Genomic DNA, 24,851 nt, shown 5'->3' with positions numbered 1-24,851 from the left:
CTCACTATTGCTGTATGCTCGTAGTGGAGGAGCAGGGCTTCAGGGTGTTTCTGAGGAGATAAGCATGGGGCAGGCTCTGTCCCCTCAGGCAGAGCAGAACGTAGCAGCCTGTCTGCTTAGTGAATTGTTCTCATTGTCTTTATGAATTCACCCAGAAGTATAAAACAAGTGTAAAAGTTTTAAGGCTCCTCTACATTGCCAGAGTGGTAATAAATGCTTATTGTCCTTTATTGATTAGAACTGGTCTAAGTTTTTGAACTGAAAAAATTTCCTATCAAAATGTGCTCCATGAACTGTTTGCTACTGATCTTTCTGGAGATGTTAAGTAGCCAATATAAATTGTGAGTTTGATTCCCCAGCCTTCACTTGCTCTTCAGTTGCCTATGATGTAACATGGAGCACATGGCTGCACATATATGTTGACTAATAACTAGAAATAAAGGGTCAAACCTAGCTACATTACTATTAGACAAGGGGGTTTGGGGATTTCTTCCAGTGCTCCTCACTCCCATTCTCCATCCACTGTGTTGTAGTTTCAATAAATTACCAAAATAATTGAAACCAGTGTAATTATATTGTTATTTTGACAAATAAAATATGCAAAATTTTAAAATCTTGTGTGCAGAATGCCCCCAGTAGTAGTGGGTGCACTTCACGGGCCTTAAGTTAAAATGCAAAAACATTTTATCACTCCATTACTTGTTCTGTTCATTCCCTCTGAAGCACCTGTCATTGGCCACTGTCAGAAGACAGGATACTGGGCTAGATGGATCATTGGTCTCACCCAGTATGGACGTTCTTATGTTCTAACATTTCCTACATGCTAGAAAGACACCTTCCAGGAGCACTATTACTTTAAGGGCAAGACAATGGAAACTTTACCAAGAGGCTAAATGCACGGAATAACATAATCAGCAGGAAGCCTATGAAAAGCTGGATGTCTGAATGCGACCAGGCTCAGGTTTATATATCTCTGGCCAAAGACAATTCTGCTATCTTTAACACCCTATCCTTGCTCACTGTAGCCTCGCCCTTGGGACAAGTTAGCTTTATCATTGCACATAGTGCAATGCCCACTTTATCATTGCACATAGTGCAATGCCCACTTTGTGGTGGGCAAAGAATGAAGAGGCAGGCTCTTCTAAATTGGGCCCTAAGCCATTTAGGATCTTGGAGAACCTTGAATTTCACCTGAAAGTTTCACCAACAAGCACTGCAGAATGCAAGTCACAGGTATAACACGTTCCCACTCATCCACTCTGCTCAAAGAGTGGGCTGTCATATTTTGCACCAGTGTTCATTTTTGAGTTGAGCAGCCTTCACACTTAATCCTAGGTAGGGCACACTGCGACCTCAAGATGACAAAGGCATGGAGACGACAATACTGCAGTCTTTCAGCTAGCATATGATGGAAAGGTGGCATTTCTGGCCACATTTGCCATCTGGGAATCTTGAGTAGAAAGGAGTCTATCAACAGCCTGAGATTGTAGACCCTTTTGCCAACGGATAGGCAAATGTCCTCAACTGAGAGAGCAGTGAGATTTCAACAGTTCCTCAAAATGCTTTCACCTGCCAGCCAGCATCTCCTCCATTGTGTATATATACACCGAACATAAGCCAGAATGGCTTTTTGTCCAGATCTCCATCTCTGCCAAATCAAGACAATATAAGCTGTAGAGCCAAGCGTCATTAGCATATGGATGATACTATAGCCAATCCCATCTCAAAAACTTAACAAGCAGACAAAACTGGGCATTAATTACACTAGAACAGTCCAGTGCTAGGTCTTTGTATCCGCACACACATAGTTTGATGGAGACGGATGGGGGTGGGGCAGGGGAGGAGTTAACAGGAGTTTTGTTTTCAGCTGACTTACTAATATTTTTCAGGTTTATTATCTTCAGTCAGGGACCTATCTCCACCTAGATGCATCACTTTTGACTTTTGTATAGGGTAGCCGTGTTAGTCTGTATCAGCAAAAACAAGGAGGAATCCTTGTGGCACCTTAGAGACTAGCAAATTTATTTGGGCATAAGCTTTCGTGGGCTATAACCCACTTCATCAGATGCATGGAGTGGAAAATACAGTAGGCAGGTATAAAAATACAGCACATGAAAACTGTTGGAAATGGGCTACATCCATCCTAATTGAATTGGCCATGTTAGCACTGACCCCCACTCGGTAAGGCAACTCCCATCTTTTCACAAGGATTCCTTGTTGTTTTTACTTTTGTATACTAATCTAAACAATTAAATAAGATAAAAGCCAACTATGGAGTAAATTACTTTATTTCTGCAACCATGAAATTTCTCCTTCCCAGCTTGCTGGAGTTTAAGGCAACTGGTTTAAGAATCTAATCTCAAATTTGGTTGTAAAATGAGAAAATTTTCCCATTTTTTGGCACAATCAAACAGATCTAAACATATGCATTCTCCACAAGGTCCAGTATGAGATAGAACAGAGCCATAGAAGGCATCCATTTCTTCTCTTGATTAGTGGACTATATAAGAAAATTGAGGTGGAAGGACAGTATTATTTTTGCTCCAACTTCAAGTTGCACACACCCATCAGTTCGGGTAAGCAGGATTTTAAAATCCTGTGATGATCCACCAGGAAATGATTACATTTCACAGACTGTGTTTTTGTCTGTTCCAGTCTGCCACATGATGGGATTTTTCCTAACCTGAACTTCAGAATCATCTGATAAACCACTTTTATTTTGTAGCTTTGGCCTCCTAACTTGCTATCTGTCCACTAATCTTAAGTGGAACATTCCAGATATACGACCAGTTTTTCACAGGCTATCGTTTGGACAAAACAGCCCTCCAAAATCTACAACAAAATATTTTCCTATTCTCCCAAAAACATGAGTTAGTTATAACGAAGAATTACAGTGATACAGGGGCAGGAATGAAAATACACACACTGACTACTAACAACTTTATGGCCTGATTAGTCAGGATTACTTGTGAGCTAAAGACACCATCTTCACATTATTTGAAAGCCAGCAGCCCCCATTTTATTGGTATGCAGCTTCATTTCTAGTCCTGGCTGGTTACATGACCTCAGTCCTTAAAGGGACAGTGAAGCTTTGACAATATGCTTTGAAAAAAATGACAATTACAAAATAAAAGTTCCATTTCCTGATAGAGCATCCTGTTAATGCCCACATCCTCACTTTTGTTTAATTCCTTCAAAAAAGTAAAGGGTTTTTCTACTTACTGGCGTTCATAACGAGGTTCCCCCCCCAATTATCGTTTTCTCCCTTGCTAAATGATTACACAGGGAAATAGCGAAACTGACTAAAAATGACTTCAAATATAAAAAATAAACAACACATCAGGTGTTTCCTAACATTTCAGTTCCAGGAATCTTGAGTTATTTGTAGTAAGAGCAGGTATGTAATTATCAGACTAGTGTGATTTTTCTCATTTTGGCATGTGCTTTTATCACAAATAGCTACTTCATAGAAAAATGTCTTACAATAACTTTACCACCCTATGTTGCAGTCTTCCCAAATGCAAAACAAGCAAATTTTATGCCATCAGACATCATAAAGTGTTCTCTTTATGAGTGACGGGAATAAAACCACTTTATGTTTATGGCAGGAGAAACAAGAGAGACCACACACTATTCTTGAAAAATGGTGACAGTTACACTAACATTAACCCAGGCACACCTACGCCCATGCAAGTGATCAACTACCCAGAACTCTCTGTCAGAGCAGCACCTAAAATCAAAACATGCTTGAGAAGGTCTATGCAACCCTCATACACCCACATGAAAAGCTACATCATAGAATAATAATTACATACAGATAATATAAGACAATCTGTCTCAGAGCTACATCTTTTTATGCTAGCATAAAACTTTTCCAGGAAAGCCCTGTGATTCAAAGGCCAACATTGTCATCAGATGAAGAGAGTGTGTACATACTGATCTTCTGTCCCAAAAAACTTCACAAAGAAGCACTTCTTTCCACGGGGCTTCTTCAGGTCTTTAGGCGGATTAACGATCTGAGGAGCAAAGAGAGGAGACAAGTGTTGGTTAGAGAGGCAGCAATAGAATTCTGTGGCTTTTTAAAGTTTTTGGTCTATGCCTGCAAGAAATCTGCTTCAAAGATTCTTTGCTAAAAATATTTTTAAAGCAAAATGGTGGTAAGGAGGGGCTTGTACTGGTAGCAAAGGTCTGCCTCCCAAGCACACAATCCATATATTTCTTTGATACTAACTCCAGGCATAGTGCTGTGAGTAACAATTACCCTATCACATTATAGGCTTAGCCTGCTGTTCAGGTAAGATTGGACTTTTGTCACAGCTGTTGTGAATTCCATGATTTTCATGGTTCTTTTGTTTTAAATAATCATGACTTTGGCTGTTGCGAGGCTTTTGGACCTGAGAGAGAGGGCAGATGTGAGTAAAGATGAACAAACTTTACTGTAAGCTACAAAGTTATACCTGTGTTGCACGGGCTCAGGCACATTGCCCAGATGCACCAGTGGAATTTTAGTGAGGTTCCACTGGTCCAAAAGATCAGCAACATGAGGTTCTCCCTATCCCCTAGGAGTAAAGTATCTTTTTAAAATTTGAAAAGCCAGGCTGGGTTTATAGAGCTTTGCTCCCATAAGGCAACTATCGCCCAAGTCTTCAGTACAGAAAAGAGTGTTTTTCTCAGAGTTAAAATGCGCGTGTGGACAAGGTATTGGATATTAGGAAAAACTTTTTCACTAGGAGGGTGGTGAAGAACTGGAATGGGTTACCTAGGGAGGTGGCAGAATCGCCTTCCTTAGAGGTTTTTAAGGTCAGGCTTGACAAAGCCCTGGCTGGGATGATTTAACTGGGAATTGGTCCTGCTTCGAGCAGGGGGTTGGACTAGATAACCTCCTGAGGTCCCTTCCAACCCTGAGATTCTATGATTCTAAGGTGGTTGTAGTTTTAATGCAAGTTACCAGAACAAGTTAAACCACAGACTTTCACATGAGTTAGCAGGTTGAGCTAAAATCTACAAATTACTTTGTTTTCTTTTGGATTTTAACTCAAGCTAACAAGTTAGGAATGCACTTTTTTTTCTCGTGAAGACAACGCCTATATTGTTAGGTCAGCACATGTACCTACACTAAAAACAGAAAATAGAACACTCTGGGGTGGGGGGGAGGGGTATATGAACAGTGCCTGCAATCTGACTTTAAACACAAAATCTTCTTTCCCCTATCTTGAACTTTTATCCACAATCACCCAGTGTCTTCTCCCAAAGAACATGACAAAACTGTAACTTTAAGTATTAGTTTGGGAATTTGGACTTTCCTCTCCTGTTTATTACTTAAGACAGTGCATGTAGTCAAATTAGCCAATTTATTGTGAGAGAAGAGAAACCTGTCTTGCAGAAAGCAATAGGGATTAAATTGCTACGACTGGGAGATACAATCAGTTCCAGATTCTGACAATTTGGTTTGTACTGCTTTTCATTCCATCTGAACTAACAGCTGCTACTGACAGACTGAACTTCTGAGTCAAGTAAAATCCCTGATGAATAGTCTGGTTCACAATTAAGGCCAAAGAGCTTCTTAGCTAAAAATTAAAGAAGAAAACTATAAGAATCTTAAATCTTCACTGGAATTGTTTTCATGAACTGCTCCCTTCAGGACAGAAGCAGACTCACCTTTCCTGGCCAAGGAGGATACCGGCCCAGCTTCCCCCTAAGAAAAAATGAAAAGGTCAGCCACTAGCAACAGAAAAGACAGTTGCTCCACTTCTACCTGCTTCTACTGCAATTTATTTTCAAAAGTTAGAGCTTACACAATATAAGCCACAAAGCCTACCAGGACAGAACAAAACTGTTCAGCTTGGAAGAGCACTCACCAATGCTCCCAAGTGCCATGTGAGCAGATGCCTGTGGCCATGCTGACCCCCAGTGAAGTCTGCATGGGTACAGGGGACCACCCACATGGGTAATGTACCTCATTACAGGATCAGGGCCTAAGTCATTAAGAACAGAGGTGGTAAAGCTAGCACCTGGAAGATCAGTACTAAAGCTCTTAGTACTTTGGTAAGACTGAATGACATTTCTTTCCTCCCTTACAAATGACTAGTTTAATTGCCTGCATCAATACGAAATCCAGAGTTTGTATTGATAACTTAAGACTTTTCAGGACAGAAAAAGTCTAATAAGCATCATATGTTTCCAATTCAGGTAGCTGTGATTCCTAAAATGTACTATTCTATAATTTAAGATAGTAATTCCTATATCAAAGGTTGCAAGGTTACTTCCATTATCACTCTTTTTTCAGCCACTCATCATGCTACTAAGATTTGTGAAAAAAGAAAAGGAGTACTAGTGGCACCTTAGAGACTAAACAATTTATTTCGTATTGATGCAGGCAATTAAACTAGTCATTTGTATGGGAGCAAAGAAATGTCATTCAGTCTTACCAAAGTACTAAGAGCTTTAGTACTGATCTTCCAGGTGCTAGCTTAGTCTCTAAGGTGCCACTAGTACTCCTTTTCTTCTTGCGAATACAGACTAACACAGCTGCTACTCTGAAACCTAAGATTTGTGAAACATACTGCAGGCCCACTAGAAACACAGAAAAGTTTATTTCCTGCCTTTGCAAGTTTCATCACAAAGTCTAAGCCAAACCATTTCCTCACAGAAAGGGGTGGGGGAAAAGAGAGAATTGGTGTCAGCATGAAAGCATAGTCTTCCTACCCCTGTCATTCACACAACTACAAATATTCACAAAACCTTATCTGGCATCAGTCACTGTCTTGCATGAGACTGGCAGAGAATCCTTAGCGCCTGCCAGTTCCCGAACTAAAATTTTCAGCAAGTAGCATGTCAACATCCATGAGGTGAGGATTCCACAGAGAGGGCAAGCTGGTAATGGCAGAAACACTGCTTAGAAGGACACTAACCATGACTTTCTTTTACTGTTGCATCCATCAATTCTCCTTTTATCCAGGTTTTTCTCCTTTCCCATCTCCCTCCAAGTCTTATGGCTATAGTTCTTTTTGGGTGGGCCTAGCAGCTGTGCCTTGTCTACATGGCCACATATGAAACTCAAGCTGGATGATCTGCATTCAGAAACATCACTAACAGCAGTGCACTCCCAAAACACTCATTTGAAACAAGTTCAGCTAAAGGAATCAACCTTTACTTACTTTGCTATATAAATTAGACAAACTTCACACCACTGTCAATGTTTCGGATGAGAAACTGCAGTTGTCAGCCTGGACCACGCACTTCTTTTTATCTGGGATATAAATATAAATGTATACACTTGCGTGTTGGGGATTAGCTATTTGTTGCAGGCCCTCGTGTGAGGTCTAACCCGCCATTCAATGCAATCTAGAAGCACAGTGAAGCCTGAACACTCTAGGAGCAGTGCTAACAAGCTTTGAAGGAGGCCTCATCAGTCCTCCTGAGCTGGAAGTATAAAGACCATGACTCTTCAATTGCGCTTGGGGATAAAGCACGGGTGACAGGGGAAAGTTGCTCCTGTGAGCTCCAACAGGGATAGCCCAACCTGGAAAAAAAAATCCCATTCCTATATTGTGTTGCTTATCACATAAATCACTCCCTATAAGCAACACCCAGATCTTAATGATCACTCCTTCCTTGCTCTGCTCACAACCCCCAGGTGACTCCTGTATATCCAGCACCATCCACCAAGCAATCAACCCATTGCCTCATTTCTCTACCTTTTCTCATCTCTAGATGGTTGCCTCACCCGGTCTTCCAGTTCCAAAAATGCTAAGGCAATTATTCTCTATCCCTTTTACTCCTAAAGACTCCCAGGTAACAGCACATTACCCACCGCACAGGCAAAGCCTGCCCCACATTTTACCCTGAAATAGAGACCCATTGGTCTGTACCCCACCCTGTCCTCAACCCAATACCTCCTGACCAACTGGGGCTCTGATCCTATTCTGCCCCCCCAAAGCCCTTATAACTCCCCCATCAACTCTCTGCCCCCAGTGATGTGTAGGCAACAGGCCAGTGCCCTGCACCATCTCTGACACCGCTCTAAACTGACACCTCCTGTGCAAGTGCCCCAGCTCTCACCCTGCTTTCTGCCCTGACCTGTCCAGAACAACAGCCCGGGCCCCTTCACATGGGGAAGGCGGGGCTTGCTCCCACCCCTACGCCAACGCTTCAGGGTGAGAGAGCCCGGCCTACCCCACCCCGGGCGCCTACCCTCAGCGGTCCCACCTACACCCTCCCCTCTAACCCTACGTCTGCCCGCTAACGCTACAGACAGCCCGGCAACGCCCCCGCCCCAGTCCCACCCAGCCCCCGGTCTCCTAATCCGGTCCCCGCTCTCAACCTGCGCTCCGGTATCACCCCCTACAGGGCTAGCTCCCGCCAACCCCCGCGCCCGCTGCCCCAGCCTCCCGGCCCCCACACTCACCACACCAAGTCTCCGAGCCGCAGACTCACAGCCGCCATCTTACCGACTCAACCAGCAGCACCACGGCGCAGGGGCTGCCGGGACGGGCCGGGGGGGCACCACCCACGCCGCGGCCAGCCTCAGCGGAGGGGGCGGTGCCACCGGGATAGGGCAGGCCGCGTCACGTGATCCGGTCGCGCGGTCACCGCGCCGCTCCCTCCGCGCGTGACTGCCCTTTCCTCGCCCATTGGGCTCGGGAGTGTCACGTGACCCTACCCGGCCACCTCAGCGCGGGGTAGCGCCTCCGGCACGTGATACGGGAGCAGGGAACGGATCCGGCCTGGGGGCCTGCCGAGGCGGCCAAGCTAGGAGCGGGGGTGAGTCCGAGCCCGAGCGGGGCAGAGCCTGGCGCGCTGGCACCTCCCCCGGGTCGCCGCGTGACGGGGCCACGCCTCGTCCGCTTCCCGCCGGGGGCGGCGCAGGGTAGCCGGCCCCGGCCCCTCTCCTGGCCGCCCCCGGGCTCACCAGCTGCAGGGGATGCTGGTGCCGCCCCTAGAGCCGCTGTTTCCCTTTCTTTCCGCCCCCGTTGCCTTTCTCGGGCTCCATTGGGGTACCTAGCCTGAAGGGCCTCCCTCCCCCGGGCAGTCTGGGGTCTCCTTCCCTTGGGCTTGGATCCGATACACGCACGGCCTGAAGGGGTGTCCCCGTTCCCTGGGGCTGCAGAGGGCAGCTGGGCCATAGGCTCGCCCATTCCCTGCGGGCTGGGTGGAGCATGTGGGCGACAGCTGGTATCTCCCCCAGGGGGTTTGTGGCGCGTTGGGTTTGTGGCCCGGACGCTCTCTGGGGATCAGCTTCTGAGCCGGGTACCTGTTGTCACGGAGCTGATTTTTTTTTAGGCTTTTTCCTGAGCTGGGGTGTTGTTTTAAATCTCGCTTATTTGAGCTGGATTGGGGGCGGGGGAGGGTGTTTTCCCCTCAAAAAAAATCCTTTTGGTTTTAAGGTGGATCTTTATTTTCTTTTCCAGTCAGAAATGTGAAGAAGCCTCTTTGGGATGCAGTCTCGTGAGTGCTGATCTTTGGGCATGGACCAGGCATCTGACAGTAGCAAGCATGTGTATGTGCACAGTGCAGAGGAGAAGCGGGTATATTTGGCTCTCCTTGCCTTTTGATATCTGCCATCGAGGGCAAAGCTCTGATGCAACGTGGCACAGTCCAGACCAGTGTTTGTGACAAAGGAGCGTTCAGTCATTAAAACTGTTTTTTCTGGAGGTTGCACTGTGCACCAGATTATTGTTTTCCTTTCTCTCCACCCTGTAGAAATGGAGTTTTGCAGCATTAAAGCGGTAACATTACAGATGGATAGACATTAAAATGTAGGGGACTGCAAACTTCAGAGGTATTTCTGCTCTGAGAATCAGCCTTTCTCTGATGAATGCAGCAAGCTTTGAGAGGCCAGTCTTTGCCATTCCTTATAGAAACATCTAACTCCAATAACCTTTTCTGCCTCCAATGTGCTCCTGTGTCCTTAAACATCTCTGTTTGTCCTTGCAATTGCAGTCCCCATGTATGCAAACGTACAAGGTTTCACCAGAACTTCTCTGAACTAATGGAAACCATGCCATGAGACCTGTTAAGACTTGATAATAGCCATGACGGAGCCCCACAGGGTTCAGTTCACCTCTTTGCCAAGTCCACTAAGCAACACTTTCTTGAAGAAGCCTCGTAAAGAGGATGTTGCAGGAGCAGAGCAGCCCCAGGACTCAGCTGCAGCAGCAGTTCGCATCACACTCACCCTATTTGAGCCAGATCACAAACGGTGCCCAGAGTTCTTCTACCCAGAGCTTCTGAAGAATACTCGAGGGAAAGTGAAAGGTGTCTCCTCAGGAGACAAGGTGAGCATCTAATAACGTACTCTTTTCAACTAAAGATTTCAGATTGCTTCATAATATTAATTCTTGGGGCTCTCTTGGGAGCTGGGTATGTTTTATCCCTATTTTAGGGATGGGGAAGGAAACTGAGGCACAGAGGTGAAATGACTTGTCAATGATCACACACCAACTTGGTGATAGAACTGGAAATAGAAACCAGGATGACTTACTGTTGGACAGCACTCCCTTTATATTTTTTCCTTATTAGAATTTCCTTTGAAATGGATAAAACGCTGTTTGGAAAGCACAACAGACAATGTCCTATAATGTTGATTTGACTTGATCCAGACTGACTGCAGTGCTTTTTTGGTACCTGGATTGCTTGAAACATGAATATCCTTAAAAGAACATTCAAAGTAGACCCTCTCCATACAGTTTGTACAGTGGGAGTCTGCAGAGAGACGGACTCATACTGTACACAGATATTTCAATTTGAGCATTCTCTGATTCCTGCTTTGTACATAAGTTGCTGTCAGTCAGCACCTGAGAAATTCACTTGCCAATAGTGAGTAGGAAACTTTTTCCATAAGAGGGCTCACCAGTCGGTTTCAGCAGAAACTAAACTTTAATTTTAAAGACTAATTTAAATGCAAAGTGCTTCAAAATTAAAACAGACCTCCTTTGTAAAGCACTTTGAGATCTAAAAGACAAAAAGTGCCCTGCAAGAGCTAGAATTGTTGTTAATTTGATCTGTACAAATATTGATTTCCTCAGTCTGCAATGGATGTGTCCAGTGGTACTGCTGGTAACATGGTGTTGCTTGGGAAAACTAACAAGTTCTAGTCAGTTTCATGTCTGTTGTCCAGAACCATCTGGGCAGTCAACTGATGGTTTCATGTGGCTGCTTGAGAAAGCTGGGAGGACCAGCAGTGGCAGGCACTGGGGCTATTTACATGTTAGGATGACCTGAAGAACAGAAGCCGTGGGGAGAACATATGCGTCTGTGTGGGTGGCAGCCAGGACTCTGGGGGGATGTAACAAGTTGGAGAAGAGAACAAGAGCAAATTCCTTCCTTCTAGCTGCTGGAGGGAGAAAATGAGCATTCAGATTAGTCAGCTGCTAGCCAGCAGTAATACAAAAGATGAAATCCATGAGCAGAGACCTGGAATGAATCCCAGCACCCCCTTTCCCCTTTTTCTCTGTAACTGTCCATGAAGGCTTGGGTTTCTCATGAAACCTCAATGAAAGGTGATAGAAGGCTTACTTCACCTTTTTGGCCTCTCTCTTTTTGGCTAGTAATTTGACATCTTGGCCAGTGGGTGTCTGGTTAAATTTTTCAATCCTTGTGTATATTCTCTGTTGCTGGTTATTCCTTGCATCCTGAGAACCCCTAACATGGTTCTCTCATTGTGCAAAGAGCTGCAGTAGTATATCCACTGAAAACAGCTCTTCAGCATGTTGAAGGTGGTTTGTGTAAGCTTCTTTCCAGAGGCTCCGCTCATGGTGGGACTTCTTAGTCAGACAGTGTGATGGAGTCGATTCTTATGTTTGCCTTTGCTCATTTTCACAGAAGAAAGACCTTGGTGATCCCTTCAATGATGAAGAAAAGGAAAGACACAAAGTGGAAGCTCTTGCTAGGAAGTTCGAAGAGAAATACGTATGTGTTTTATCCCTCCTACTACACTCTCTTCTACCAGAATGAGTAATTCTGTTAGCTTATTTCCACTCCAACCTCTTGCCTCTCTGCTAAACGTATTTCATTAGGAATAAAGGCCGTTGGTTCTTATGCCCTATTTCTGGTGAGATCCTTTATCCAGCTGGAAAATAACTTTCTCTGATTGTCTCAGTCCGATCATCCATTAGTAAAGACAAATTCTGGCCAATAAGTGAAGGCTTCTTATTTTCACTTGTTAGTTATATGTGCCATCAACTAATGCAGCGTGTAAACTTTTTTTTTTTAAAAGGAAAAATGGCCTTTGTTTGTGAATATAACCTTCCTAAGATGAAATGAGCGTGACAGAATGTAATGCTATCTATTAAGTCTGTACATATGCATTTCTGGCGCCTCTGCTGCTGTACAGGACTTTGCCAAGTTGCACCAGAGTGTGGAAAAATAACCTGTCTTGTCAGTTTCACCGCTCTTTTTATTTTATTTTTTTTTACACATGATGTCTAGGCCAGGAGGTCCCAACAGTTAAACTGACAAGAATTAGGTTTCAATTTCATTGTGTTATTGCTTGGGAAAGCTTTCAGCATTGTTTGGAGGGTAGATACTTCTACTATTTTCTGGAGAGGGATATTAATAAAATGGAGACTAGGGAGCGGTAGAGTAGCATGGGCTCCCCTGTTTTCCTGCAGTCAGAAGGCTAGGTTAAAATAGCTCTGCTATTCTTAATTAAATAAATTCAGAAATTCTTTGCATTTCTTTAACATGCTATTCACTCAATCATCCAGATGGTGGTAAAATAAGTCATCATCAGAAATAGCCCTGCACCTCTCAATAAACAATTCTCCTGTCTTTTCAGTTGGTAGATATGCCTTAGATGTTAAGGTTAAAGAGGTCCATGACAATAACAAGCAGGGCTCAAACAGTATGTTCACCCAGGGCAAGTGAGAATTCTCCTGGTAGAGTGCTATCAAATTCTTTTGAATCTAAGCTTTCATTTAAAAAGAAAAATAAAACAACAAAACTTAGCCTTTATGGTGGTAAAAGCCACTTTCCAAATGTTAAACCATGTGTAAAATGATGCTGTGCTGTCATCTTAAATCTTCAGACAGCTTCAGAGCTTCTGTTGCTGCTCAGAACTTTGCCAAACTGCAACCAGAGTGGTGCCAGTCTTCACTGCTGCTCTACTGAATCCTATGGACAACAGTGAAATTGACAAGAATTGGGTCAATTCACTGTGGTGTTGCTTGGGGGGATGCTAATGGTTCTTCTCTTGAGGATTTTTTTGTGGGGGTAAGGCTTCAAATTTATCAGGCACTTACTAGTTAGAGGCTAATGTGAAAGACAAAGGCTCAGTAGGGATCCCAGTGCTATCTCCTTTCCTATCACTTGGACTCTCACCTGGGCATTGCCTCTATACAGTAATGCCCTGCTGTGGTCAGAAACTTGAGTCCTCTGGCTATTGGGTGCCTGGTGTGGGTGTCTGTAGGGGTGTGAGTGGCTAGACATGAGGAAGAGATTGATGAGACGTTCCGAAAGAAATATGGTATTAGATTTTTAGGGATTGAGGTGGGAGAAGAAAGGCAGGAGGAAATATGGGAGAGGCAGGGATGGCATGGTATTTACTAGGGATGGCATGGTTTTTACCGGGTAAAATTATGATTTTTACTTGCCTGGGAAAAACTTGTTAGTCCCAGTTTTCTATTTTAAAAACGGTTTTGTTAATGACACCACATTACACTTAGTTTGAGTTACCTATTCCAGCTGTAGTTACATAAGGCAGTAGATTGAGAGGTTAATTTAGGGTTGTACAAATACAAAGTAAAACTGCAGTGGTCATAAGCTGAATATATGTAATTGTAATAATGAACAATATAAAATCTGTATACATTTTGGTATTTTCTCAAGAAAATTACACATCATGACTCATTTGAGTTTTCAATATTTTATGAAGAAAAGTTGAAAACATTTGATTATATGAAAACGACAATGCAGATTTGTAAGCTTGAAACATTAAGCCATCAAAAGCACACAGAGTTTCAGGCTACCAGTCCAGGTCCATTGGCCACAAAGTGTCCTGTAGCAGAAGACCAGCTTTGATATAGTGGATAGACTGAGCCTATTCCTCAGTTTTGAAAGGATGTATCCAACACTTGAAAAGATTCATTCTATGCTTGCTAAACACCGATGCAATTATTTTCCCCAGTTTCCTGGTTTAAACTGGGTTTAAGCCCAGTATTTACCAGCTCCCTGTCCTAAAGTAGTTTTTCCTGGGAAATTGCCATCTCTGGGGAGAGGAGGTAGACACCACAATAACACGGGATGGAAGAGAGGGAGGAAAAAACGATAGGGAAGCGGGAGACACTGAAGACCACACAAGAAAATGTACAGCATGATCTGTCATAAGAAAAGAAGGTTTAAGAAAAGCAAGGGCTGCCGGTAAGTAGGGTTGGCCAGATAGTGTTATAGTTCAGGGCAACTGCACTTATATTTCCCCTCAGCGGTCCAGCAAAGGCACCCACTCTTGGCTTCCAGCACCCCAACCATTTTTCGGAGGAGTCCTGCGTCCCTCTTCCTTCGGACTGGGGTATGTCCAGGTTGCACATTTCCCTACCTCCACTGTGTTTCCCTGAACTGACAGGTTGCCCAGGGTCACCGGTTTGCTTTCTTTTCAGAGACCGTTAACGGGTGTAATTGCTAGTTACAAGGTATCACACAGCACTTCCTATGCAAGCCTACTTTGTTCGTAAGATAAAAAGCATTACAGAGAAAGCATATTAAAAGCAATAAAAGAGCCTACTTGTATGCTGATAAGCCAACAGAATTAACTCCAGCCCTAACATGGCTTCTGACACCAACTGTCCTTCAAACCCCGTTCAAGGGGGATTCCTTGTGGTGACCAGTTCATCACAACGTCAGGTCAGAACAAACATGTTCATAGCGTGTTTGGTTCATCCTTTATACAGTTCAGGGGTCTTTGATCTGTAGTTTCCAATACATCTGTCTCTCAGTAGATATCTTCAAAAAGTTGGCTTGGAGGGGAGAATTTACATTCCCTCATCCCAGTGGGCTTCCTAGGAAATCCATTTCACACTTTCCAAAAAGACCTTTCAGAGATTGCATTAATCTTGTTTGTTAAAGCAGTTCCATATAATCCCATAATAGTACATAAACATTTTAATTTCTAATACAATGTATTCCAAAGATGTTAAACTTAATTCAATAAAGTTTAACTTACTTTATTGAGGTTTGTCCAGGATACTGTCAGTCTGTCACAGATAGTACCTGGCAAACATCACTCAACAAATGTAATTGAGTATAAAGTGAATAATTTATTCAATTAATAAGTTTTGCGGTATCTGATGAGCTCTGTAGTTGATGAAATACCCTTCAAAGAATGTATTTGATGAATACTGATAAATATCGTTTTCTGCTGTTCCACCAGCCCTAGTATCAAATTGTATTTTTTTAAATTAGAAATTGAACGGACAATATGTTAAATTAAATACATTGCACGGTAAACATTACATAGATATTCATGGATCTTAAGGCCAGAACAGATCATAATGATCATCTAGGCTGGAGGTTCCCAAATGTTTTTGCTGCGTGCTCCCCCCACCCCCAGGAGATTCATGTCTTGTGTCCTGAGAAATGGTATTTCCACGGATGCCTGGGCTTTGGGAGCCCATCCTGGCTGGGGTGCCCCACCGCTCCCCAGCTGTAAGCATCTGAGCAGGACACAGACACCTGGGCTGTACCTCTACCCTGGGACCCCCACAGAATCACTCACAGGCTACAGGGTCCTCTGGCCCTGGTGCAATCCCCAGCGTGCATGCGCAAGAGCCTGTCTGAGCAGGGAGGAACTACCTCCAGAGGGGGCGCCTGCACATCACCCTCTGTAGAGGCGAGTGAGCTGGAATGGGGACCCTCCTGCCAAGGGAGAGGTCATGCACCCTTGCTGCTCCTCCCTCCCTTTTTCATCTTCCAGCATGGCAGTGAGAGCGGCAGCTGGCGACTCAGCTTGTGAGAGGAATTCTTACTTTATCAACAATACTCTGAAGAAACAAGAAAAGTTCTTAACAAGTTAGGTCCTTGCGCTGCCCCCCTCCGCTCCCCAATAACCTCCTGGGGCGTGCCCCACAGTTTGAAAACTGATCATGCAAGCTGACCCGCATAAAAAGGCTTGAGAATTTCACTCTGGAATTCCTGTGTTGAACTAGAGCAGATCTTTTAGAAAGACACCTAATCTTGGTTTGAAGACATGATGTGGTAGAGAATCCCACCATCTTCTTTGGTAACTTGTTCCAGTGGTTAATCTGTTCTAAGGGGGTGGCTTTAGTGGCATGGCCTAGGGAGGAAACACAGGTTTTTTATCACTTTGGGTTGGGCTTGTAGGTGTTGAGTGCCTTTTTAAAGACTGGTACTAAGGTCTCTGTCTGCCTTTCTTGTATTGCTGTTTCGTTCATGCCAATGGAGGAGAAATAAATTCAACTCAATGTTACTCTGGTTACATGATTAGAGAGTAGTGCCCCTTCCTGTTGGAGGAGGTCTGTACTAATGTGTGAGAAGCCTGGGATCCAGCCCCGGTGCTCACCCATGTAGGCCCCTTCCTGGAGATGTGAAGAGTGAAAAGAAGGAGTGCTACCTCAGTCTAGGCTGGGAAGAAGTGCCAGCCTCCTGTGTCAGGACTGGTCCCTGCAATAGACTGAGGAGAGAGGGGGATGTGATCGATCTCTATCATTTCAGGGTGGCAAGAAACGCAGGAAGGACCGTATGCAGGACTTGATTGATATGGGGTATGGGTACGACGAATCTGATTCCTTCATTGATAATTCTGAAGCGGTGAGTAATGAATGAAGGGCTATAAATTCAGCTGCTTCTAGGGCTGCAGGTGGGCATGTGGGAGAATGTTAGTGCAGTGCAGGGAAGGAGCATGCTGGGACAGTGCAATGACAACTCCAGGGGCATCTGCAGGGTGGAAGAATACCAAGTTCTCAGACACGCTGTCCCACAAGGAGACTTGTTAGTGGGGAGTGGGAGCGTGCCATCCTGCTACTATCTAACATGGGAACAGACTAACTTACACCACTAATAGATGGTTCTTTCTTTTGTTCCCAGTACGACGAGCTTGTTCCAGCTTCTCTAACTACAAAGTATGGAGGGTTTTACATCAACTCGGGAACGCTGCAGTTCCGACAGGCATCTGAATCGGAGGATGACTTTATCAAAGAAAAAAAGAAGAAATCTCCCAAGGTCAGAGATTCTGCAATTAGGGAGTATTTTCTGTCATTAAATTTCAGTGGATAGGTTGGATTTGCTGCTGGAGAAATAATGTTTTGTAACTTTGGGTTGGGTTTCTGGCTGGTTTGGGGGGCTTGGTTATGGAGATATTAGGAGTTTTTAGCCCCAGATCACTGGTTCAAATCCTGTCCTGTTTGGCTGTAACCCAGGGAAAGCTGTCTTTGTGTAGAACGAGTGGGTGGTCTCCATTCGTTCCTAGAAGAGAAATGGCACCACAATTATCACCCTTAGGAGCTGGTGAATCTTAGCAGGAAAGCTCAGGTGGGAGTGGAAATATCCTCCTCTCTTGCCCCAGGGATGAGCCCTTCACATTGGTGCTGAGGTACGTTGGGAAGGGAGGGCTCTGCTGGGGAAGCTTGCTCTACTGCCCTGTGGTACCTGCTGTTTGAAGGGTTTAAACCTCCAGGGCTATCAAACAGGCACATTTCACCAGCACTAAACGGACCTGAATAAAAGGGAGATGGGAAATTCAGTTGTCTTTGTTCATGTGGTGCTGGGCTTAGCTAGAGGAATCCCAAAAGAGCTGAAGATAGTGTGCTAGAGCAGGCAGTAGCTATGTGTACGTGGTGTGGGTTAGTATCCAGTGGGGGTTGATTTGAGACATTCAAAGGCCGTTAGTGGCAGATCGGAAGTAGGGCTTAGAAGGGCCTCCCAGGGACAAGAGGTCACCATTGTGCAGCCCACCCTCTCTGACTCTGGTTTGTGTTTAATCCCCAGAAGCGGAAGTTGAAAGAAGGAGGTGAAAAGATGAAGAAGAAGAAGAAAGACGACTCCTATGACAAGGAAAAGAAGTCAAAAAAATCCAAGTTCCCCAAGGCCGGGTGAGAAGGAGCCCTATGTATTCAGGGGGCGACGGAAGTTCTTGGGTGCCAGTCTACCCCCGCCTCTCTGAGGCCAGATTGCATTTATCTGTACTGCAGTAGTGCCCAAAAGCTCCAGTCAAGACACGAGCCTATCATGGTGGGGACTGGATAAGCTCCTAGGAAGATACTTCCCTGCCCTAAAGAATTTACAGTCCAGGTGGGCAAAAAGCCAGATGCAGGTTTAGGGGGAAACGGCCCAGCATCCAAGCAAAGGGGTTGGGGCAGTGAGGGTCACCTGGCTTGTTAGCTGTGTTTCTTTTCATTATTTGTGTTCTCTCTATTTGTGACAGGCACAGGGATGGATGAGGGGGAATGGCATGAGGGGGTAAGTGTAGAAGAGGGAGTGAAAGGAGGATAATGGATATTGAAATGGGGAGAGCAAGGGAGGGAAGGAGCATGAAGTGTTAGGTGTTAAAAAGCTGGGGCAAGTGATCAGAACTGAAATGCAAAGCAGTGTCTTGATGCCACCCCTAGGCAGATGTTTGACCCCTTGCGGAAGGCATTTCTGGTTTTGAGTGCTTGCTCTCTTTAGTCTCTCTCCTTTGAAACTGGCTTGTCATTGTTGGGCTACAAATGTAACCAGTTCCTTTTGACACTATAAGTGTTCTAATGCTTCCTAACAGCTGCAGTTTTTACTTGCTTTGATTTCTGTATCTGCTTTCTTTGCCTTACAGGCTCTTTCCCTTATTCTCTTCCCCCACTCACCCCTCCCCTCTCTGCAGCTGGCTCGATGCGCTTTCCCCTTGGTCTCTTCCCCCTTCGCTTTAATTATTTCCCTGTGTTTTCTTTTCTTTTGTGCTGTTTCATTTCTGGCAACATATTATTGTTCCAGTCCTGTCTCTCTCTCAAAAGCTGTCTGACTTGTCATGTTGAGTGCTTGGAACCTTGAAAGTCAATCAAAAAAGGGAATTTGATGTGGTGGTGCTACTAGAAGGGAAATGTTCAAAAGGCTTCTTTCAAATCAACTCTTCTCATATTTCAGTCTTTAGTACAAATGGTTTCAGTTTCTATTTGTGCACTTCTAGTGCATTCGTTGCTGTGCTATCTGGGCTGCATGCACCTGATTAATTAAAAGCATACCTTGATGGAGCAGGAGATTTAAGCTCCACCATACCAGGTCCCATCACCAAGAGAGGACTTGTGCATGAGATAGGGCCTAATGCTATGCACGACCTATCATTGGTATAAGGAATTCCACATCTGCCCTGCACCAAGAATCTCCTGCCCTCCCTGCACCTCTAAGACACAGCTCACAAGAGTTTCACCTGGAATGCTTATGGTGAGTGGGCCATAGATGGGGAGGTAGGCTCTAAGAGAGTTACACTGTAGCGCATGAAGAATCTTAACATTAGGGCCAAGACCTCAGAGTGGTGATGGAATCAAATGGGGAGCAAGTAGAGAGCTTAGAGCAGTGTTGTTATGGGCATTCTAAGCTTTTCCTTGCTGAAGGTGGCTGGTGTGCATTGGACCATCCGTCATTTCCCATGGTCTGTCAGCTGTTTCCTCTGTGATATAGTAACGTGTTTGAGGGTAGTCATGTTAAACATCTTCACTCCCCACTTAACTGCTGTTCCGTGGGAAACATATTCATGAAGTCTGACATAGGAATGATCAGACAAGTATGTACAAGAAATCTAGTGGATTGTAAAATGGGAGGTGAACTTATTATGTGCTAGAACTAGAAGGGAGGACATTTAATAGTCAGGTAAATCTAAAAAAAATAGTATGTTGAACAGGAATATCCCTGAGTCACTATCAACACTTGGTGTTGTACAAAGTTGTACTTTTCAGAAACACAGTGCCGAATTCCTAGCAGTGGCCTCTAGAGGCAGTAGCTCCATGTTCTGGGGGAACTAGGGGTAAGGCAGAGTAGGTCCTGGGTAAGTTTCATCTGGAGATCAGCATGCATGGTTGATGCTCTGAGCTAGTACAAAGGTATTTCCTCTCTCCTCCCCTCTTCTTGCGAGATTCCCTTCCCTTTATGGGGCTTATTGTCATAAGGATGTTCTTGTTTTTCCCTTGCTTACAGCTTCACAGCACTAAATGCCAGTAAGGAGAAGAAGAAGAAGAAATATTCAGGTGCTTTGAGTGTCAAAGAGATGCTGAAGAAATTCCAGAAGGAGAAGGAAGCTCAGAAGAAGAGAGATGAGGAGCAGAAGATAGTGACACCCTCACCAGCAGAAGCTCCGGCCCCGCGGGAAGTGGAGACTATGTCTGATCCTTTGCTATCTCTCTTTGGCCACGCCAGTGACAGTGACTTGCTTCAGGCCGCCACTGCCATGGACTCCCTGACCGATTTAGACCTGGAGCATCTCTTCAACGAATCTCCAGAAGGGAGTCCTTTCCATGACATGGAAGATGGGAGTGACCCTCTTGGGATGGGCTTGGAACAGGAGTTCAAACAGCCACCCTCCCTCCCAGATGGAGTACCAGCCATACTGGAGAAACGCATCAAAGAGCTGACTCAGGTATTGCAGCTAGATTAGGCATGGGGTGTACTGCTCAGTAGGGGATGGATGGATTGTGCAGCTGATGGAGGAGGACAAGCCTCTTCTGTTTCGTACACAGGCGAGTCTGCAGCTCCACCAGCTGGTGGGCCTCTGTCTGACATAGGATTGGCTTCACTTCACATAGTTCCCCCCGCTTATGGAAGTGAAGGACTGTGTGTAGAGCCAGGTGTAGTCCAGCTAGGGGTCACCCCAGCTTTTGCTGCACTTCTTCTGCACTCAGTGCTTTGAGATGGTGTTAAAATGCCGCTTAGCTCAAGCGTACTACGTTCAGTAGTTGGTAAGCATAACCTTTATCCTTGTCTTGGAGAGACAGGGACTTGGCGATCTAATAAGTCAGTTCCATCTCCAATTTCCATGACTGACTTAACCTGAGTGGGCTTATAATAGGAGGCAGTGAAGCTGGAAGCCAAGTTACAGGATAATATCCTTTAAATCCAGTGGTGGTGAGAAATAGGACTCTGAAGTGGTGCTACATTCAGCTTCCTGTACACTAAAACAAGCAGATGCCAGCAATAAGTTTTGGCTTTTCTTGACATCTTGTAACATTGTAGAGCCCATATATCCAGGAATGAGGATTCATTAGCATTGTTAACTCAGCTCCAGTTACAGAATCTTCACCTTGAGATGCACAGAGGTGGATGCCTCAGTTAAGGCTTAACTATATCTTACCACACTTCTGCCAGGTCTCTCTCAGTGGCAGAGAGGTCTGAGATGGAAAGAAAGAACCCAGCTTGACTTTCAGATCCCACCTGTGTGGCACTGACCATTGGGGGAGAAGGGAAAGAGTACTTTTAATTCTAGAAGACTGATATGGAGATTTTGAGAGGTAGTAAACAGTGAGCCTCTTGAGGATACTTTAGGGAATTGCATTTTAAAAACCATTTGGTATTTCAGCTTCTGTAAGAGCTGTCGTGCCATTTGTTTATGGACATGTCATGGTGACATTTCTGTCCTGCTACTAATATTTAAATTTAGACTTCAGGTCCTAACCTCTGCTCTTACCCTAATGTAGAACAGTGGGACAGTCACCATCTTAGAGCATGTGCTCTTACATGTCTGTTGAGGTAGTTCCTCTTCATTAGCACGTCCCTCTTCGAAACCTGAACTCTTTGTAGTGGTGGTGAGCTGTCAGCACTGAGGCATCACAGGATAGAAAGTTCGGCAAGGTGTTGCCACAGCAAAGTATGGGTGATAAAATGACATGGAACTTTTCATGGAGGTAGCCATTTGTTACTTTGTCTGTTAATGGATAACTGGAACAGATGTCCCTGGAGTGTATGTTATCTAGTGGTGAGTAATACAATGGCTCCCTTGACACAGAGTTAATTATTACACTGCTGCGAGTTAGTGTGATGGCCAATTACTGTGTGGTTATGGGGGAACATTTCACAGTGTAGTAGAAAAGCAGGGTCGCTGCTGGGTTATGTTTCTAGGGGGCAAGAAACAGTTGCATTTTCAAACTTGTGTTTCCTAAGCCCCCTTGGTCAGTCTGGACTCTGGAGAACAGACCCTGTTAGCAGGTGAAGGTGGACAAAGACCACACTTCTGGATGCACACACCCTAAAAGAGGCCAGTTTTCTGCCCATATCAGCAACTGGGAGCATCCCTCTGTCGAATGGAAGCTTTCACACATTCTTCTCTTCTTTTCCCTCCTTTGAGTTTTTGGTTTTAACCCTCTCCTCCCTGGTAGGATTTTCATAGTGCTGCTTTTCTTTTTAGAAAATAATTTTTATTTTTCGCCTGTCTACTATCTGTGTGGTGGTGTCTTTTGGCCATCTGCCTGCTGCTGCTATCAGAGATGGGGGTCACTTTAGGAATGTAGGACCTCTCCTTACTCATTCATCCCTTACCAGCCTGGAGCTTGAAGCATCAGCATAAGTGATTTCAAAGCCATCTCCCCTTGCTAGGGCTGGCTAACTCAGTGTGTGTAATTCCTGGTTAATCCCAGCCCTTGCTTTCTTGTATAGTTCCACTCACCAGCACAGAAATGGTACTAGGCGACCTCAGCCACAACCTATAATTTCTTGCTATCCCTCCTCCAGTTGTTTGAGTTATTTTTACCATTGTTCCACATTCTTATTGCTCTGATTTTTTTGTGTGCAATTCTTGTTACTTGGGAAACTTCCTGTACAGGATTCCTTGGCTGGAACTGACCCATCTGTATGTGTTGACCAAGCACATTTGGTTGGTCCTCTGTCTTCTGCTAGGAAGTCCTATTGCCTAGTGTCCAGAATGGCCTAGTAGGGACTGGGAGAAACCAAATTAGAGTTAAGTAAGAGGCCCCTCTGCTTCCCAGAGGCAGTCGTTGTCTCATGCTGCGTATGCTACCCAAACTGCAAGTGCGGGTCTGACTGCTGCAGCATGAAATAAAACACTGTGCCCTGGAGCCGTCTTGCGCTGAGGTGCAAGTAGCTGCTCCTTGTTCCCAGGGGAAGGCTGCTGTTGAAACATACCAGGTGTGCTAGTTGCTCAGGAGTCCTCTGCTTGGCCACAAGGGCGGGAGAGTGCTTCTCTCAATTTCACAGGTGCATTGAAGTGAGAACTATCATTGGCTATTGAGCTGGAGGGTTTTCTGGGGCAGGGTTGGGAGGGGGGACAGTCTTGAGAAGTGAGGGCATGGAGGGGATGAACAGAGGGCAGGACTCCTTATATTGTCTGCTTCTGGCTTGATGGGATCATATTTACAGTCCAGCTATCTTGCCCTTCCTCCAGCCCCACATCTATGAATTCACACTGCACCTCACTGAGGCTTGACAGTGGGGAGGGACTCCTCTATCCCGAGGTGTTTCTGTTGACATTATTAGGTACATACGAAAGGAAGGCAAGCTGGGACCTGCTGAGAAGCTGCCAAGAAATGAGAGAGTGCATAGGGTCTGAGTCTCGTCTCCTCTCTCCTCTCCCCTCTCCTCATTCTTGCCTCAGCCGAGAAATCGTACAATTGTTTAGAGTAAAATAAAGGAGAATTGTTAAAACTAGAACTGGGCCAGATCTGTGGGATGATAGTCCATCTCATGGCTAATGCAAAGGATCTTGTCTCCAAAAAGGCAGGCCAGCGGATTGAACTCCCCAGACCTCCTGCTCTCCAGTAAGAAACTGGAACTGGGCAGGAAGTAGATTTTCCATTTTGCAGGAAATTCTTTTGATTTTTTCTAAAATATTGTTCCATTCCAAAACAGAATGAAAACAAATAATTTTGAAATTTCCCATATAACAATTTCCACCCCTACTCCCCCCCCCCCCCCAGAATTTTGTTTTGGTGCAATTGAAAGATTTCATTCTGATAGAATGAATGTAAAATAAAACAATTGAAATGAAAAGTCAGTTCGAAATGGAAAATTCAAGTGTTGCATTCCAAAGAGGTTGAAATGGAATATTTTGAGCATATCAAAACCGCCTTTGACAAAATTTAATGTAGAACAAATTTGGGAAATCAACACAGTCTCATGAAACATTTTGCTTTTCTATGAATGATTGACTGAAGTCTCTAAGAGGAAATGCTAGAGTGCCCCTGGTTTTCCTGGGTGATTATTTAATTATAGACTGTCCGCATTGGATGTGCGGAGTTGTGTGACAAGAACACTACAAATCTGGGGCTTATGCAGCAGAGGAAGTGGTGCCTTACCTGGCACATTGTACAGGCTTGCATTGCTTTCAGTGCTGGTGGGTGCTGTTTATTCACAGCATATCTCCTCTTGTACCCTGGTGCTTCCAGCTGGGTTTGTTAATGAGCAGTACTGGTTCCATTTCTCTTCAGTTTCTATAACCCTCCTCTGCTGGAAGGCCCATGTTTATTGGCAGACACATTTTCCCCTGCATCCATTCAAATGAAGGCAGTGGCTGGGTGGCCCAGAAATGCAGGGCTGCACTGGAGTAGTGTTTTTTTCAGCTGTTCCTTGGAATGCTGGCCCAGCACACTGGTACTCTACTCTGGAGCACCTCTCAGGAGAGCCACATGCTTTCGGTGTAGAGGTGAGCGCAGGTAGTGCGGTATGTGCAGGTCAGAGCAAGGGGGTGAGAACACCCCCTTCCTAAAGCAGAGAGGCCCAGGGCAACTTGGGGGAAAGCAGAGCACATCTTACATTGGTGTGCTTTACTTGGAGTATATTCCAGTGAAATAGAGCAAAACTCAGCTGCCATGTGAAGTTAGTGATTGCATCCCCCGTGTAGAGTTAATGGTGAAGCTTCAGCTAGAGGGGCCCTAGCGCAGCTAGCTGATTGGCTGGGGTTTTGGGGCAGGCCTTCCAGTTCCTGACAAGTG

General features: G+C 44.9%; 2 protein-coding genes across 17 annotated transcripts in view; one reads left to right on the top strand and one right to left on the bottom strand.

Annotated features, from left to right (window-relative positions):
* GLYR1 (glyoxylate reductase 1 homolog) overlaps positions 1 to 8,555 on the bottom strand; it is a 33,172-nt gene extending 24,617 nt beyond the window's left edge. For 2 of the 8 annotated variants that reach the window (XM_073362575.2, XM_073362576.2), the window contains exons 1-3: positions 8,408 to 8,555; positions 5,659 to 5,695; positions 3,937 to 4,016 (exon numbers count right to left, since the gene is read on the bottom strand). In XM_073362575.2, coding sequence (XP_073218676.1) covers positions 3,937 to 4,016; positions 5,659 to 5,695; positions 8,408 to 8,445 — 155 coding nt within the window. In that variant the 5' untranslated portion in view covers positions 8,446 to 8,555. Of the gene's footprint in view, positions 1 to 3,936; positions 4,017 to 5,658; positions 5,696 to 7,157; positions 7,250 to 8,407 lie in introns of all 8 variants that reach the window. The other 6 variants (XM_073362574.2, XM_073362578.2, XM_073362581.2 and 3 more) reach the window with 4 other exon arrangements.
* Positions 8,556 to 8,658: 103 nt separating this feature from the next.
* The window catches only part of UBN1 (ubinuclein 1), a 36,921-nt gene continuing 20,728 nt past the window's right edge, over positions 8,659 to 24,851 (top strand). For 6 of the 9 annotated variants that reach the window (XM_073362567.2, XM_073362572.2, XM_073362566.2 and 3 more), the window contains exons 1-7: positions 8,659 to 8,763; positions 9,411 to 10,277; positions 11,824 to 11,910; positions 16,666 to 16,761; positions 17,038 to 17,172; positions 17,938 to 18,041; positions 20,113 to 20,551. In XM_073362567.2, the coding sequence (XP_073218668.1) occupies positions 10,035 to 10,277; positions 11,824 to 11,910; positions 16,666 to 16,761; positions 17,038 to 17,172; positions 17,938 to 18,041; positions 20,113 to 20,551 (1,104 nt within the window). In that variant the 5' untranslated portion in view covers positions 8,659 to 8,763; positions 9,411 to 10,034. Of the gene's footprint in view, positions 8,764 to 8,829; positions 8,997 to 9,410; positions 10,278 to 11,823; positions 11,911 to 16,665; positions 16,762 to 17,037; positions 17,173 to 17,937; positions 18,042 to 20,112; positions 20,552 to 24,851 lie in introns of those variants that run through there. The other 3 variants (XM_073362564.2, XM_073362565.2, XM_073362569.2) reach the window with 3 other exon arrangements.

Source organism: Lepidochelys kempii, chromosome 10 (genome assembly GCF_965140285.1).
Source record: "Lepidochelys kempii isolate rLepKem1 chromosome 10, rLepKem1.hap1, whole genome shotgun sequence".
In the NCBI taxonomy this organism is placed as follows: domain Eukaryota; kingdom Metazoa; phylum Chordata; order Testudines; family Cheloniidae; genus Lepidochelys; species Lepidochelys kempii.
This window is presented reverse-complemented; position numbering and strand designations above follow the sequence as displayed.